General features: G+C 42.0%; 1 protein-coding gene across 1 annotated transcript in view; it reads right to left on the bottom strand.

Moving 5' to 3' along the window:
• The window catches only part of IRAG2 (inositol 1,4,5-triphosphate receptor associated 2), a 60,989-nt gene extending 48,837 nt beyond the window's left edge, over positions 1-12,152 (bottom strand). The window contains exons 1-9 of the mRNA XM_077826347.1: positions 11,561-12,152; positions 10,957-11,067; positions 9,843-10,023; positions 9,404-9,474; positions 9,249-9,327; positions 7,374-7,532; positions 5,208-5,325; positions 4,003-4,053; positions 531-608 (exon numbers count right to left, since the gene is read on the bottom strand). Coding sequence (XP_077682473.1) covers positions 531-608; positions 4,003-4,053; positions 5,208-5,325; positions 7,374-7,532; positions 9,249-9,327; positions 9,404-9,474; positions 9,843-10,023; positions 10,957-11,067; positions 11,561-12,152 — 1,440 coding nt within the window. The remainder of the gene's footprint in view (positions 1-530; positions 609-4,002; positions 4,054-5,207; positions 5,326-7,373; positions 7,533-9,248; positions 9,328-9,403; positions 9,475-9,842; positions 10,024-10,956; positions 11,068-11,560) is intronic.
• Between the last annotated feature and the right edge of the window lie 2,970 nt (positions 12,153-15,122).

The following is a 15,122-nucleotide window of genomic DNA, read 5'->3' on the forward strand; positions in this document are numbered from 1 at the left end:
GCCACTGCTCTAGGTGCTGATCTTGTAGCCAACCTGGAGCATTAAAAGTCTAAGTCATAATCTATATAACTATTTGGCATGAACCAAGAGTCTGCAGTATTCATGTCTCAACTAAAGTTACAAAAGTGCTCAGGCTAAGAGGTTCATACTCTTTCCACAATATTTGTTGTGACATTTGCTTAAGCTTTAAGAGAGCTTTGAAACTCCCACAGACACATTAATTTCCCTTAGCCCATCTACACTGTGCTTTACTTTTTTTATTTCATTTCTAGCACTATGACCTTAACTAGTCTAGTACAGACAAGAATTCTTCTCAATGAAGTTGCAGTTGGAGAAAGGAGAAATAAAACGGTTAGTCAGGAAGACTTCTAGAACCCAGACAGCACCATCCATAATCCAGGCTGTTACCAGCACATTACAGCTTGTGATGGCAGACCGCGTCAGAGAGCTGTGGAACTCAGAGTAAAGAGGGCTAATTTGGTGAACAGTCTCTTATCAGTGGTGATGAAGTTTAAATTTAAAGTGCTTACTTGGAGCTCAGCTGCATTTTTGGATAACTCCACAATCTTCTTCTGAAGGCCATCTGTATCCAAGGCATTCCTAATATTCTGATCAAAAGGCAAACTATTATACATAGCTAATTAGAGTTACCAAACACTATTTTGGATGAGCTAGTTAGAGAGATGGGTAATAAGATTTCCTCCTCAAATCACTCCTTACTGACTGGCCTCTCCAAAATACTCCAACAGGGGAGGGGAAAGAGAGAGATGGTCAATATCCCCACACCATGCAAACCCTGCCTCCCCCTTTCCCCGACCCCCGTGGCCTTAAAATGTGAACACCTACAGTTTCAACTGCATATAAACCAAACCGGCTAGCTCTGGCTGACTGCTGCCCAGCAACAGCGATCTTTCCAATGTGAGGCGCTGACGTACTCTCTCTGCCAACACAATCCTGAGTTTTGCCTTATTCAGGAAATATACTATAAACTCACCCCATTCAAGGCACTTGGATCAGGTTCCCCACAGTACCACCCCAATCACTCCTCAGAAGCTTTAGGAAGCTCTTGAAGCTTTGGAAAACAGTACAGTTTGCAGCAATTCCTAGACTGCAGCCTGTGTAGGCATACCCAAGCTAGCTTTAATTTACCAACCTACAAATAGCAGCGACACCATGGCAGCATATGCCCACCTGACACCCTGAGCACATACTCAGGTGACTAACCCATGCTGAAGCTTGTGCTGCCATGGTTTCGCTATTGTTAGTACTTGCAGTAGCTACACTAAAGCTGCAATCACACATCCCCCTGCATGCCATCTTCCCCCACAGTGTTAGCCAACGCACATTAACATGCATTATGCATATAATATAATAATATTAGTTCTGGGAAATTGTGTTAATATATTATGCTCTTCCCACAATTCCCATCAGCCATGTCAAGTATCCCACAACACTTTACAAAGTTGAATTTAGCATTAGGCAATAGGAAGCCTGTAAAAGCCAAGGTACATGAACAGCGTGTCCTAGCACAGCTTGGGATGTACCTCTACACTCAATGGGTTTGGGATGTGGTATCTAAAATAGAGATAAGGAAAGGTACAGAGCAACCAAATAAGGAACTGGTCAGTTGGCTCTTCAGTGACAGAGTGCTTTTTAAACTTGAAATAACTGTAAGGTAAATGGTTTCGGGCTGTATCTTTGAAGCACACCTTCTGCATAAGGTGAACGTACTGCAAGAGAAGAATAGCTTCCCAGAAGGATGGTAGTATGTCTTCTTTTTGTATCATTCTGTTTTGGTTTTAAGACAATAAATTTGGCTGAGTTTGCTTATTTGGTCTCTTGAACATTTCTCATAGTGAGCCACAAGTAGAGTCAATCAATTGGCTATACTATCAATCAACAGCATGGACATACTCTTGGAGGTTTGCAATTGAACTAGTGACATTTTTGGAAGTTCTATTAATGGGCCTGGAGAAATAGCACAGAACAGAGTTCGCTGGCTCTGTGAGATATTTCGTCTTGTGGGTCATTATTCCCTATGGCATGTTCCTCTATCCCTTGGTTCTGGTGTGTGTTGTTGTCATCTGACCCCCCCCCCATACTTTTCAGGAAATGGGATATTTTATAACAATATATTTTAATTATAATGAAATATTAACTACCTTGGTCTTGATCTTCATATTTCCCTCCAATCAGATACAACAGCAACCATTTTAAAATGAGAGTGTCACAAACAGTCACTCTACTATCCCCTGAAAACACTATTAAGCCATAATCAATCCTGGACACTACAGTGCAAATAAGTGATGGTCACATAAACACCACCCTATACCGGAAGCCTACTGACTGCTATACTTACCTACATGCCTCCAGCTTCCATCCAGGGCACATCACACGATCCATTGACTACAGCCAAGCCCTAAGATACAACTGCATTTGCTCCAATCCCTCAGACAGAGGCAAACACTTACAAGATCTTTATCAAACAAACATTCTTAAAACTACAATACTCACCTGGGGAAGGGAGGAAACAGATTGACAGAGAGAGACAGGTACCCAGAAGTCACCTACTACAGGACAGGTCCATCAAGAAAAACAACAGAACACCACTGGCCATCACATACAGCCCCCAGCTAAAACCTCTCCAGCACATCAATGATCTACAACCTATCCCTCACTCTCACAGACCATGAGAGACAGGCCAGTCCCCCCTTACAGACAGCCTCTGCCCCCCTGAACCTGAAGCAAATACTCACCAGCAACTACACACCACACCCCAGAAACACTAACCTAGGAACGTATCCCTGTAACAAACCCCGCTGCCTACTCTGTCCCCATATCTACTCTAGCGACACCATCAGAGGACCAAACTACATCAGCCCCACCATCAGGGCTCATTCACCTGCACATCTACTAACGTGATATATGCCATCATGTGCCAACAAAGCCCCTCTGCCATGTGCATTGGCCAAACTGGACAGTCTCTACGTAACAGAATAAATGGACACAAATCAGACATCAGGAATGGGAACATATAAAAGCCAGTAGAAGAACACTTCAATCTCCCTGGACATTCAGTAACAGATTTAAAAGTAGCCATCCTTCAACAAACGAAAAAAAAAAAACCCTTCAAAAACAGACTTCAAAGAGAAATTGCAGAGCTACAATTCACTTGTAAACTTAACACCATTAATTTGGGCTTTAATAGGGACTGGGAGTGGTTGGCTCACAACAAAAGCAATTTTCCCTCTCTTGGAATTGACACCTCCTCATCAATTATTGGGAGTGGACTACATCCACCCTGACTGAATTGGCCTTGTCAGCACTGGTTCTCCACTTATAAACTCCTTTCTCTTCATGTGCCAATATATTTATGCCTATATCTGTAATTTTCACTCCATGCATCTGAAGTGGGGTTTTTTTAACCTATAAAAGCTTATGCCCAAATAAAGCTGTTAGTCTTTAAGGTGCCACCGGACTCCTCATTGTTTTTGTGGATACAGACTAACACGGCTATCCCTCTGATATCTGGATCAATTATGCAGACTTTTGGGGGTCTCTCAACACAAATAGGTCAGAGCCAGTGACAGACGTCAGTTACTGCCTTTTAGCTGGGGTGAACGCTTCCACATAAAGCTCTTAATCCAGATCTTAGTTGAGTGATGAAATAGAAGCGCATGTTATTGGCAAGAGATTTAGATGGACACTATTTCAGTGTTTGGGCTATCTGGAGTTGACATCCTTTGATCCTCCATAGTAGGGCACCACCACCACTCCCTCTCTCCACCAACAAACCAACCCTTGCTCTCCCTCATCTGCCAGATGAATCTGAAATGTAATGCATTTTGGAGACTCATGATTCACTATGAAGTTTCTGTTGTAGAACATAGCCAGTGTTGCTATGTAATAGCTCAGGCTTGAAAGAATAGAAAATTTCAAGTCCTCAAATCCTCAGTTTAACTAGATGAATACATGTACCTGTGAAGTTTATAAATACTGTACCTCTTCCTGAAGAGAAGAAATCTTGATGATGAGAGACTGATTCTCTTTTTCCTGGTTAAGGAGAATACAGGAAGAGTCAGCTTGCCATGTTTTAAAGGTAGTATTGTTTATAATAGTCATAGGACATCATCAAATTACTTGGGTGACCTTAGTTTCAAAGCTACTCTGCCTTGATCTGGTGAACCACTAAGTTAAGGAGCCACAAAAAAAAGTCAGATGGCTAGAATGACACTAGATGATGTTTGCATTGTTGGAATAGTGCAACATAATAATGAACGCTGTGACTAATATCAGTCTACTAAAGGATGTGGCATATGCAACATTTTCTGTATTTTCCTGTAATAAGTGTAGCAGGCATCTTCATATTGTTTTTCCCCCATATCCCCCCCACAATTCAGGGAGTGGAGTCCTTTTTTGGTTGCACAATGAAACTTTCATAGTTCTAGTCTATATCTACAGGCATCATACAGCATGGGGAGAACTTCACTGATCAGTGCTCTGCACTCAGCATTACGGGGGAATTCATACCTATGTGGAGGTCCAGAACAAGACCTGAGGTCCAGAACAAGACCTGCTGAAGAAGGACTTAGATCTCAGGCTGGCTATCTACAGAACTCTCTCTCGGGGAACCAGAGAATGCCAGTCTAAATTGCAGATTCCACAAGAGCTGCATAGAACACTAGAATTACTAGAGGAACAACAACCGATTTAAAGACACGTGTGGGTACAGATTACAGCACCCAACCTTCTGTAAATTTAGTTGTATTCAAGACCAGAGGATTTTTTAAGTGCAGACAGGGATACTTGTTAAGTATTTCTTAATTATTTACTTCACTATAAGACTTGAAATTATAAAACCTTCCATTGGAGGATCTCAAAGTGCTTTATAAACACAAACGAATTACACCTCAACGTTTTAGAAATGTATTATTCAGATTATACAGATGGGATAGTGAAGTTTCTTCTCACACCAGTTTTATACTGGTATAATTCTATTGACTTCAGTGTAAGTTAGAGGAGAATCAGGCCCCACGTGTTTTGCCCAAGGTCCATACAAAAAAAAAAGTGTCAATAGAGCCAGGAACATGAACACAGGCATTCCTAATAGCCACTGCTGTGCCTTAAAAGGTTCCTGATTTTATAATGGTAGGCAGTTCACCCCCTCAGTACAGCTTCTTACTTTTATATATTATCAGAAGACCTACTAGCTGTTTATGCTGGGTCACAATATTGTGTCTCTTCTCTTCTGAGATGTTCAGGCTCATTTTCATTTCTTCCAGTTCCTCCTTTAATGATTTTGCTCTCATAACAGACTGCTGGGCACTGCAGAAAGAAGAATCCAGCAAAGCCACAGGCATTAGATTTTTTAAAGCTTATTATGTACACAGTATTTTTGGACACAGTAAGAGCCCCCAGGGACTCATCCTCGCTGGCATGCTTTAAGGCAGACAGCAAGAATCTGCCAGTTGAGTTAGGTTTAAGTTTGCACTTTGGGCTAAGGAAGGACCTTTTATGGAATTTTTCATTCCCGTCTATTTCAGCATCCCCCCTGCCATACCACCAGGGCCTCTGCTGCATCTATTACCTTCATTCAGCCAAGGAATAGTCAATGGACTGCCTCTGAGCACTTACAGGCTTGCTCTTGGATCACATCTAAACTTACAACTTATAATCAAGTGTGTAACTAGTTACGAGCAGAGTCTGTTGTGTTTGTTAGTTTCCACGGTCACTAACAATCTTTTGTTCCTGCCAGAGGCCTACACTGAGAGTCATTTCCCTGTAACATTATTTTGCTATATTGATGGGATCACCTAGCTGTGCATGTGTAAGTGGTATGACCACAACCCCTTCCTGCTATCTCTATGCAAACAGGACATCCCCAAGCACATTACCAATATATGGCAGTTACCACTTTGAAGGTCTTTCAGGCTCTGTCCCCTTTGTGGAAGTACCAAAGAGAGGACCCAGACCTACAAAAATCCCAGAATTAGGCAAAGTCCCAGTCTCCAGAATTAATAAAAGCTACAAAACCTGCTCTTGGCTGACAACGAACCCTAGAAAAAATTCCCTGAGCTGCCCAAACGGTTACCTCTGGGCACACACACTGCTGCCTTACTCTAGGTGTCTGGATGCCTAATCCCCGGCCCAGTATGATCCGCAAACCGAAAAAAAGACAGACAGAGGGTATCTTGCGCGCCGGTGGGGTCAGATACATTTGGCATGCGTGGAGCGTGCTTCATGGCACCCAGAATGGCTGAGAGGGGTGGTACCTTTAGCCCAACAGTTAGGATTCCCACATCTTGGGTGGGAAACCCCGGTTCAGATTCTCCACACTGCCTGATAATCAGAAGGGATTTGAACTGGGGTTCCCCACCTCTCAGGCCATTAGACTATGGCATATTCTGATGTTAGTCACATTGTAGTTATTCCACTTTAAAAATAATTTAAAATATTAATTGGGCCAGAGAGAGCAAGAATCGCTCTCGAGTCCAGTGGTTAGGCACTCACTAAAGAGGTGAGATGACCCCTGTTCAAATCCCTTCTTCAGGCAGAGTGGGGAACTGAACCCAGGATCTTCCACATCTCAGCTAAGTATATGAACCACTGAGCTAAAGTGAAGTCCTCTTTTTCCTCCTCCTCTGCCCACGCCCATCTGGTCCGTTTTGTGTTGAGTTAGGAAGGCACCTAATTTTCTTTTGGGGGTGGGGGGGGGGCCTTAGGCATCTAAGCTGCCAGACTCCAGGAAAGGGGTTCTGGATTGCAAACAGAGGAGATCAGTTCCTAACCCCATGAGAAGGGCAGGGCTTAGAACACGCCACCTTTTGCCAGCTTTTCCCATGAGCTAGCTTAGGCAGCTATCTGCCTCACGGGCTGACATTTGGGAATTTCATTCTTTAGGTGCCTATCTCTCCCTCTTCATTGTACAGGGAGCCAACGCAGGCTTTGTGGCTCTCACAGTTCCAGTGGTTTCCCAGGCACCTAAAAGTCAGGTGTGGTGATGCTTAGCATCACAAGGCCCACCTCCCTTTGCTGATCTGGGCCAAGCTACCTACATTCCCCCCAGAGGCATGGATAGACAGTGAGGCATCATGGGAGGGTGGGCATAAACTTCTAGGACTAACATTTAATCACAGAGCCTTTAATTACAAAGGGTCAAACCAAGTACTGAACTAAGAAAAACTGGAAGGGATCCCCGTTTCTTCCTCCTCCTCGACTTATCAGATCAATTAATGGGAACCACTTTTTCCAGCTATTTTCAATTTCATACACTAAACACGAGAGGTCTAGCATGGGGAGTTTTTGCACAGTTGGTCATCACTTCCAGACAGCAGGAGTTAAAAATTACTGAACTTGTGATGAAAGTGTTCCACCTTTTTGCTTGATTATTTAGATCCTCATTGTCCTCCATTAGCCTATTATTGGTTTCCTCCAATGCTTCAACTGCCATCTTTAGTTTGCTGTTCTCCTCTTGAAGTTTCTGATTCTTGAACTGAAGGTCTGCTACACAGATAATCAAGTCAGATGTCTCCCTGTATTCAAGAAAGAATGACAGGTTTCAGAGTAACAGCCGTGTTAGTCTGTACTCATAAAAAGAAAAGGAGTACTTGTGGCACCTTAGAGACTAACCAATTTATTTGAGCATAAGCTTTTGTGAGCTACAGCTCACTTCATCAGATGCATACTGTGGAAAATACAGAAGATGCTTTTATACACACACCATGAAAACCTTTTGTAGTTATAAACACCCATTTTTTCATGATGTGTGTGTATAAAAACATCTTCTGTATTTTCCACGGTATGCATCCGATGAAGTGAGCTGTAGCTCACGAAAGCTTATGCTCAAATAAATTGGTTAGTCTCTAAGGTGCCACAAGTACTCCTTTTCTTTTTTCAAGAAAGAATGAATCCTAATTCCTTGTTCTTCTCAGTATGCGTCTTCCAACACGGTAAAATGTGAATAGAAAACTTGCCTGAACGCAATTCTTAAGTTGGTAGGCAATTGCTCTATTCTGATACTATCACAACATCACCAAATCAAGACCTTGAACCTACAAGCACACTTATGAATAACTTTACAGACATAATAATCCCATTAACGGGGCAATATTCATTGTGTAAGTGTTCACAGGATAAAAAGGTGAGAGTGTTTGATCATCACTTTCTCATAAGAAGTCATTGGCAACTAGTATATAATTTTTAAAATACCCCCCACCCCATTGAAAGCCTGTGGTTAGCACAAGCAATATTTCAAAAAATTGATAGAAGTGAAAATTTCAAAGCTAGATACATGCCTAAACTGGAAGCTCAGAGGAGTACACAATTTTTAATGTTTTTTGTATGGCAAATTGAACACAAAATCATGAGTGATCGAGCACTATAAGTATCAAGGTGCTGTTCATCAGTGAAACCCAAAAATTAGTAAAAAACCCAACAGAACTAAGGGCTGGGCATCCTTTGAGATCAGACCCTAAACACACTACTTTTTAATATCAGACTTTGAAAGAACGAGAACAATATTCCCACCATTAGTTCTCATCAGTGAACACTAGCAAACCAAAGCTGAATTAGCAAAATTTCAGTATAGCAAATGGTATAAGAGGAATCAGCATAAATTACAAGCAGGCACATGACCATCAGTTGATAAATTAAGCCAAGTTCTGTATAGAACTTGAACGCTGGTTTTATTCTTAACAAGGACTGTGTAACTGGGTGTTTGCAAGTCCAAAGAGGCTCTACCAACCAGAGGTTCTCAAAGTGGCGGGCACAGAATGTATTCAGGGGGGCATGTGAGAAGTTGGGGGGGTTTTTTTTGGGGGGGGGGAACCAAACACTAACTGTGCATTCAGAGCTGGGTGGCCAGAGAGTAGTGGCTATTGGCTAGGTGCTCAGCTCTGAAGGGAGCACTGCTGCCAGCAGCAGCTGAGAGGTAATGGTAGCATGGTATGGTATTGCCACCCTTATTTCCACATGGCTGCTGGCAGCAGCTCTGCCTTCAGAGCTGGGCACCCAGCCAGCAGCCACCACTCTCCTTGCAGAGCTGGGTGGCTGGAGAGTGGTGGCTGCTGGCTGGGCAGCCAGTGGGGCAGGCATAAACTACTACAGACATAAAGAAGGGGGCCTGATCAAATACGTTTAAGAACAACTGCCAGCAACAGTGCAAAGGAATGCACTTTGATCCCATCGTCCATTTTTTTCAGATTAGAGAAAACACCTGTATTAGGTTTAATTGCATGACTAAAACTTACAGGTCTCCTTTGGACACATCTCCACCCAAGGCCTCTAAACTTCCTGATGTAATGTTTATCCTAGCAGGAGTCTTTTTTGCTGAAAGAGATTTTTCCAGTTTTAGTTTAAGAAAAAAAAGTTGAGTATTCTGGCATAAGAAAGAAATATTCCACACCTGTTAGAATGCTCTCGTGCAATTTAAACACAGAATCTTCTGTATTTGTCGTCTCCTTCGTGGTATCTTCCCTGAAGCAAGTAAACCATGAGGTTACTCAAAATAGATTCACTCTAGCCTACCTACACAGTCTGTAGTTAACACTCATTCTATTAAAATACATTTAAGTCCCATACCGTACACACCCCGATAATATATTCTTACTCCTTAAAATATAGCATGACCTTTAATTTCTTAAAGACTTTTTTTTTTAAATAAACTATGTAGGAAGTTGTGCGGTGAAAAGCCATCCTGTGGTCATTATCAGTTGTATGATTCCCGTATGCTAACATACACCCATCATATTAACACTGCAAACCAGACAAGTTATTCTTACTGTCTTGTTTTTATAGAAGAGATAGATTAGAAGTGAAATCAGAAGACAAAAAGATAGACTTACCATTTTCTTTTACAGTCTTCAATCCACTCTTTCATGATAGCATGGTATGTTTCCAGGTCCATTGAGATGTCCCTTTTATCAGGATCAAGCATGTTGCACAGCTCTTCAAGACCACTGTCTTCTGACCCCCGGCTAGTTGTATGTTTCAGATAATCAACTATCTTGGAAACGGCTACTTTTCCTTAAAAATATAATCAGTCTTTGTACCAGATTTCAGAAGTCAAGACTATTTTATATAGGCAATAAATTGTAACAATGTGATTGGAATGCATTCATAGCATGCCTGAATCTGTGCTGTAGCATGTCTAAGTGACTTGTGGTGCTCTAGACCAGCTATTGACCAGAAAAATTCTAGTGTGACCTGGAGAGGTAGAAGCCAGGAGAAAATTTAGGATTAAGAGTTCAGAGCTTTAACCGCCCCCCCGCCAAAAAAAATTCTGAGGTGAAACCCTGATCCCACAGCAATAATTCTCTAGACAATAATGAGTTGGGATTTTAATGCACTAACACCAACGCTGCCTCCTTAAAAAAGGAAAGCACTTGATGAAAGTTAGTCTTTTATTCTGTTAGGCAATTATATCAAGAGCTAGCAGGAAAATGGCAAGTTACACCTCCCCCCCCTACCACTACAACACAACAAATAATCCATCAAAATTTCAACCAACATGAAGATTTTCCCACAAACATTGTACAAAAAAAAGTATAAGTAGCTCTAGGTACAATGACAAGGCGGCAAGGGGAGACTTCTAAGAAAAGAATCCTATTACTTCACTGACACCATTAGAATTTGCATTTCCAGGACACCTTTCAGAGGATCTCAAAGTGTTTTGCAAACATTTTTTGCCTCAGGTAGACAATTTCCCTTGTTTTACAGATGGAAAACACAGAGAGAGAGACTGACTAGATGACTAAATGTGCTATCCTAGGTGTTTGTGGGAAGGCCAGGACAGTACCAGAACCCCAAATGACCAGCCCTTTGATTTAGCCAGGAGACCATCCTCTCTCTATATACATATCACACACGTATTTTCTTAAGAAGAGATTTTAGTAAGACTTAACGCTTGAAATTAACAGAGCAAAAAATAGAGTAAGTGGGGGGGGAAAGTTAAGACACCTCTGCGTTCTGTGTCACATGCACAGAAGATAGTGGTCAACAAGTCTTCTTCGCAGATCAAGCTTACATCATAGGTGTTGTCAGCATTATTCGCCCATGATAGTCTCCATCCTATGGGAGATAAATACGTTATACTCCATCTAATTCTCATAGTTACCGTGACCTACTTCCAACTACATTTTTGTTTTTAACGACAGCATAATTTACATGACATTCCCAGGGGTGTTGTAACCTAAACAGCAAATCTTTGATCATGCAGCTAACATGAGGCAGATCCCTGCATTTGCGCAGAGACCCACTGAAGTCAACAGGGTCTTCCCACGCATTATAATTTGCAGTCTTGGGAACTAAATATGGCTATGCTGTAGACTTTATACACATGGACAGAGTGTATGGAAGTAGAAGATTCTAGACTAGGTCTTTATAAAAAGAAAAAAAAAGGATCAGTACGCTTACTTAGACCAAATGCCCCCTCAGTGCGGTGTTTCAGGTCTTTTTAAAGAATTAAGTTCAACCCTTTGAGACAGCCATCATTATGCAACCTAATGTTTGGGGTTGGTGAAAAGAAAGCTGGATACTTTAAGTGTTCATTGGAATTGTTTACCTCTTTCACTCAAAGATAGTCTCTTCACCACTGGAGATTGGAAGGCAAAACATTCTGCCTTTTGGACCGTCGTTAAGAAAGGCAAGTTGGGACTTGATGTAAGGTAGTTATCCTCACGAGTCAAGTCTTTACATTCGACATTGGAAGCTGCAGATAGTTGACCCATACGGATGTTAGCCTCTCCACTTTTGAGAAGGGGTGGAGAACTCTCAATTTGGCCCATTGGTAGCCAGGGCTTTCTCATCTTCTCTTTATTTTTACCAACTGAATAGGTTGCATTGCCAGTGTGGAAATCAGACATGCATCGTCTGTGGCCTGCGGCCTGCGGACATGGAGAGAAAATTTTGTCACTATTGGGGCTTAGGAAATATGGCCCACTAGTCTCATGACTTTTAAAGGTCCTTTTCTTCAATATCTCCTCTAAGTTTTTCTTGATATTAGTCTGTGGGCTGTCAAAGTTCCTAGACTGAAACTTTGGGATCTGTAAAGCAGGATTAGAGACTTGGTCCATCATCTGGATAGTCTTGATCTTTCGGCAAATGCTGTCCACTGGATTATGATGACGTTTGTTAGTTACATTTTCAGAAGACATCACTGATTTCTATTTGAAAAGTATCTAAGAGAGAAAATGAACACAAAAATCAGAAATATTGTTTTAAACATTCTTTGCAGCAGTCTGTATCTAATAGGCAGTCTACACAAAACAGCAGATAGTGGTGGTCTGAAACTCTGGGATAACATTTGAGTGTTTTCTTGTAAGTCTTAATTCATCTAATTTGAAAATAATTAAAGAACTCAAGATGGTTACGGGGCAGGGGGAGAGAAGGAAAAGAAATTCATCCCCTTTTTTAATATCAAGATTTAAAGAAGTTTGACTAACTGTATGGTTTTAAAAATAAACTAATATTTTTCTAGGTTTTTCTTTCCACAAATTGAAGTCTCATTAAAGGGGTTTTTTTTATTAGAGTTGTTTTATTTACATATTAGGGCACATTTGCCCTTTCCATATAAGCACAAGGCCAAGGGACTAAAAAGAAGAACAGTTATCCAGGAATTTACATAGACTACCTTTTATACTCTCTAGACATTATCAACTTCTGCTTTCATCCAGTAGCATGTCCAACAATTGCAGGCAAAACAACTGCAGCTGTACTAGTCTTATGACTTCTTGAACTAGTATTTATAGCAAGCTTTTAATATCAGCTTGCAACAGCAAGTTCCATGAGTTTTAAATGCGGTGTTTTCACAAAACACTTAGTTTTAAGTTTCCCACTGTTCAAAGCCACCTTGTTCTGGTACTACATGAAATGAAAGAGGGGCCCAGGATTAGCATTTTAGTGGGCCATGCCCACTCACAGACTCCACGACAATTGCTACATTACTGTGCACTGAGCTAGCTTCAAGATTCTGAAGGTGTTGGAAAGAGGCTTCTCTGAAAGGACTCCACATTTAAAGGAACTCATTTAACATAAAAGTTATGTTTGCGGGAAACCGGAAATCCTTTCCTCCTAGTCTTCTGCTGCATAAAGGAAAGAAGTGCAGCTACTTATTTTTTAATTCTAGTGATCAGTTTGTAGATCTTTATAGTGATTTGTGTTTAGTGTTATTGTCAAGAGAAATAGGTTGTTTACACACACACACCCCTTTTTTGAGAAAGTGAAAGTTAACACTTATCCTTTTCATGCCTAGTCTAACCAAATAAGGGGACACTGGGCTTTGCAGGGGCTAAAAAGGTGACTCCAATTGGAGCATCAGATTGGACTTCTTTAGATCATTCAGTAGTCTATTTATTGCTATCCTCTCTTTTCCAGACTAAGCAGTCCTAATCCTCCCAGCTTCTATTTTTAGGAAAACTCACCTATGCCACTATGGTCTTGTCTACCCTAGCATCTCTCCCCATCTCCCCACAGCAACTCCTCAGTGGTAGCACCAGTAGACATAAGAGTGTGGACAAGGCATCAGCCACAAACTGTGTTTTTAATCTTTAAACTATTTAGATCTGAGCCAGGTTAGATGACCAATACCACCAGTGGTTGGAGCCCTGTTTGTTAGAATACAGAGCGTCAATGAAACTGTGGTGGCAACAGCAGGAAACTTGTGTTAACAAAGACTAGCATAGATAGCCTAACGTGCCCTTCTTTGGGCAGTTCCTATTTCTTCTCTGGCTGCAGGTCTGCGCTTCAAGATGGAGGTTTAAATTCCAGCTTGGGGAGACATACCTGTGCTAGCTCTGATCAAGCTAGCATGCTAACAAAATAGAACGTAGCCATGGTGACAGGTGGGGCCAACTGCAACAAACATGAATCCATGAGATGATACGAGGTGTATGCTCGGAGCAGCAATCCAAACCACCAAGGCTACAATTTTAGCATGCTAACTCAAGCCAAGCTAGTGCTCATAGGTCTGCTTGAGCTGGGAATCAGATCTTCAGCTTGAAGCCTACACATACCCTGACTCTCTTCCAATGTCTTCTCAGAAGCCATCCTTGCACACCACCAGCAGGTTTCTCTTATTGATTGCAAAATTCCATTTGCCTCCAAGAATTAAAAATCCTTAGTATAAGCGATAGCAAGTTAGACAAGTTTAAAGTCAATGAGCATATCCACTGTTTCATAAATCAACCCAGGGTGTTATAATATTGAAGCTGTTTGAAAAGTTTAGGGTAAACCTATCATAAAATGTTATGTTTAGGGTGAAGTTTTCCAGCATCTAAGAGAGAGGTGCAGGAACAATTTGTATAGCGGGGGTGCTGAGACCCATTGAACCAAACTGTAAACCCTGGATAAGGTAGAAATCACTTCAAGCCAGCACCACTAGCTCCAGCACCTCTGATCTAAAGAATTTAGGCTTAAAGGTACTGGCTTAACAACCTTGCAGACTGAAGCCGTCTGCCCGCAGAACAGCAGATCTGTTCAACCCTTGCCTCAGAGGGACCATCTCAAAATGCAAGATTTTCAAGGGAGCCTGAACAGGTTAGGTGTCAACTCCCCTTGAAAGTCATTCTTTATTTGTTAGCCATTTTAAATACTCAAAAATATAGTGTTGTCTTAAGAGTTACAACAGCTATATAATGTTGAGTGACTTTATCCAAAGATAAGAGGCAGGAATCCTATTAAATGTACAGTAACTCCTCACTTAAAGTCGTCCTAGTTAACATTGATCAGCAAGGTGACAATTAGGGAACATGCACATTTGAAGTTGTGCGATGCTCCCTTCTAACCTTGTTTGGCAACCGCCTGCTTTATCCACTGCTTGCAGGAAGAGCAGCCCGTTGCAGCTAGCTGCTGGCGGCTTGGAACCAGGGTGGACCGGAAGCGCCCCCCCCCCCATCAGCTCCCCGCTCCCCTAAGTTCCCTGTGTGGCAGCTGCCCAGCAGGCTACCAATTGCTGGCAGTTCAGCTGTCCCTCCCCCACTGCCATGTGCTGCTCCTTCCCTCTGCCTTGGAGCTGCTCCTGGGAGCCTCCTGCTTGCTGTGCAAGGGAGGGTGGAAGAGGTGGGCTAATGTCAGGGTGTCCCCCTGCTTACCCCATCTCCATAGAGCGGAGGTGGGGAGGGGTACAA

Source organism: Eretmochelys imbricata, chromosome 1 (assembly GCF_965152235.1).
Source record: "Eretmochelys imbricata isolate rEreImb1 chromosome 1, rEreImb1.hap1, whole genome shotgun sequence".
NCBI classification, from domain to species: domain Eukaryota; kingdom Metazoa; phylum Chordata; order Testudines; family Cheloniidae; genus Eretmochelys; species Eretmochelys imbricata.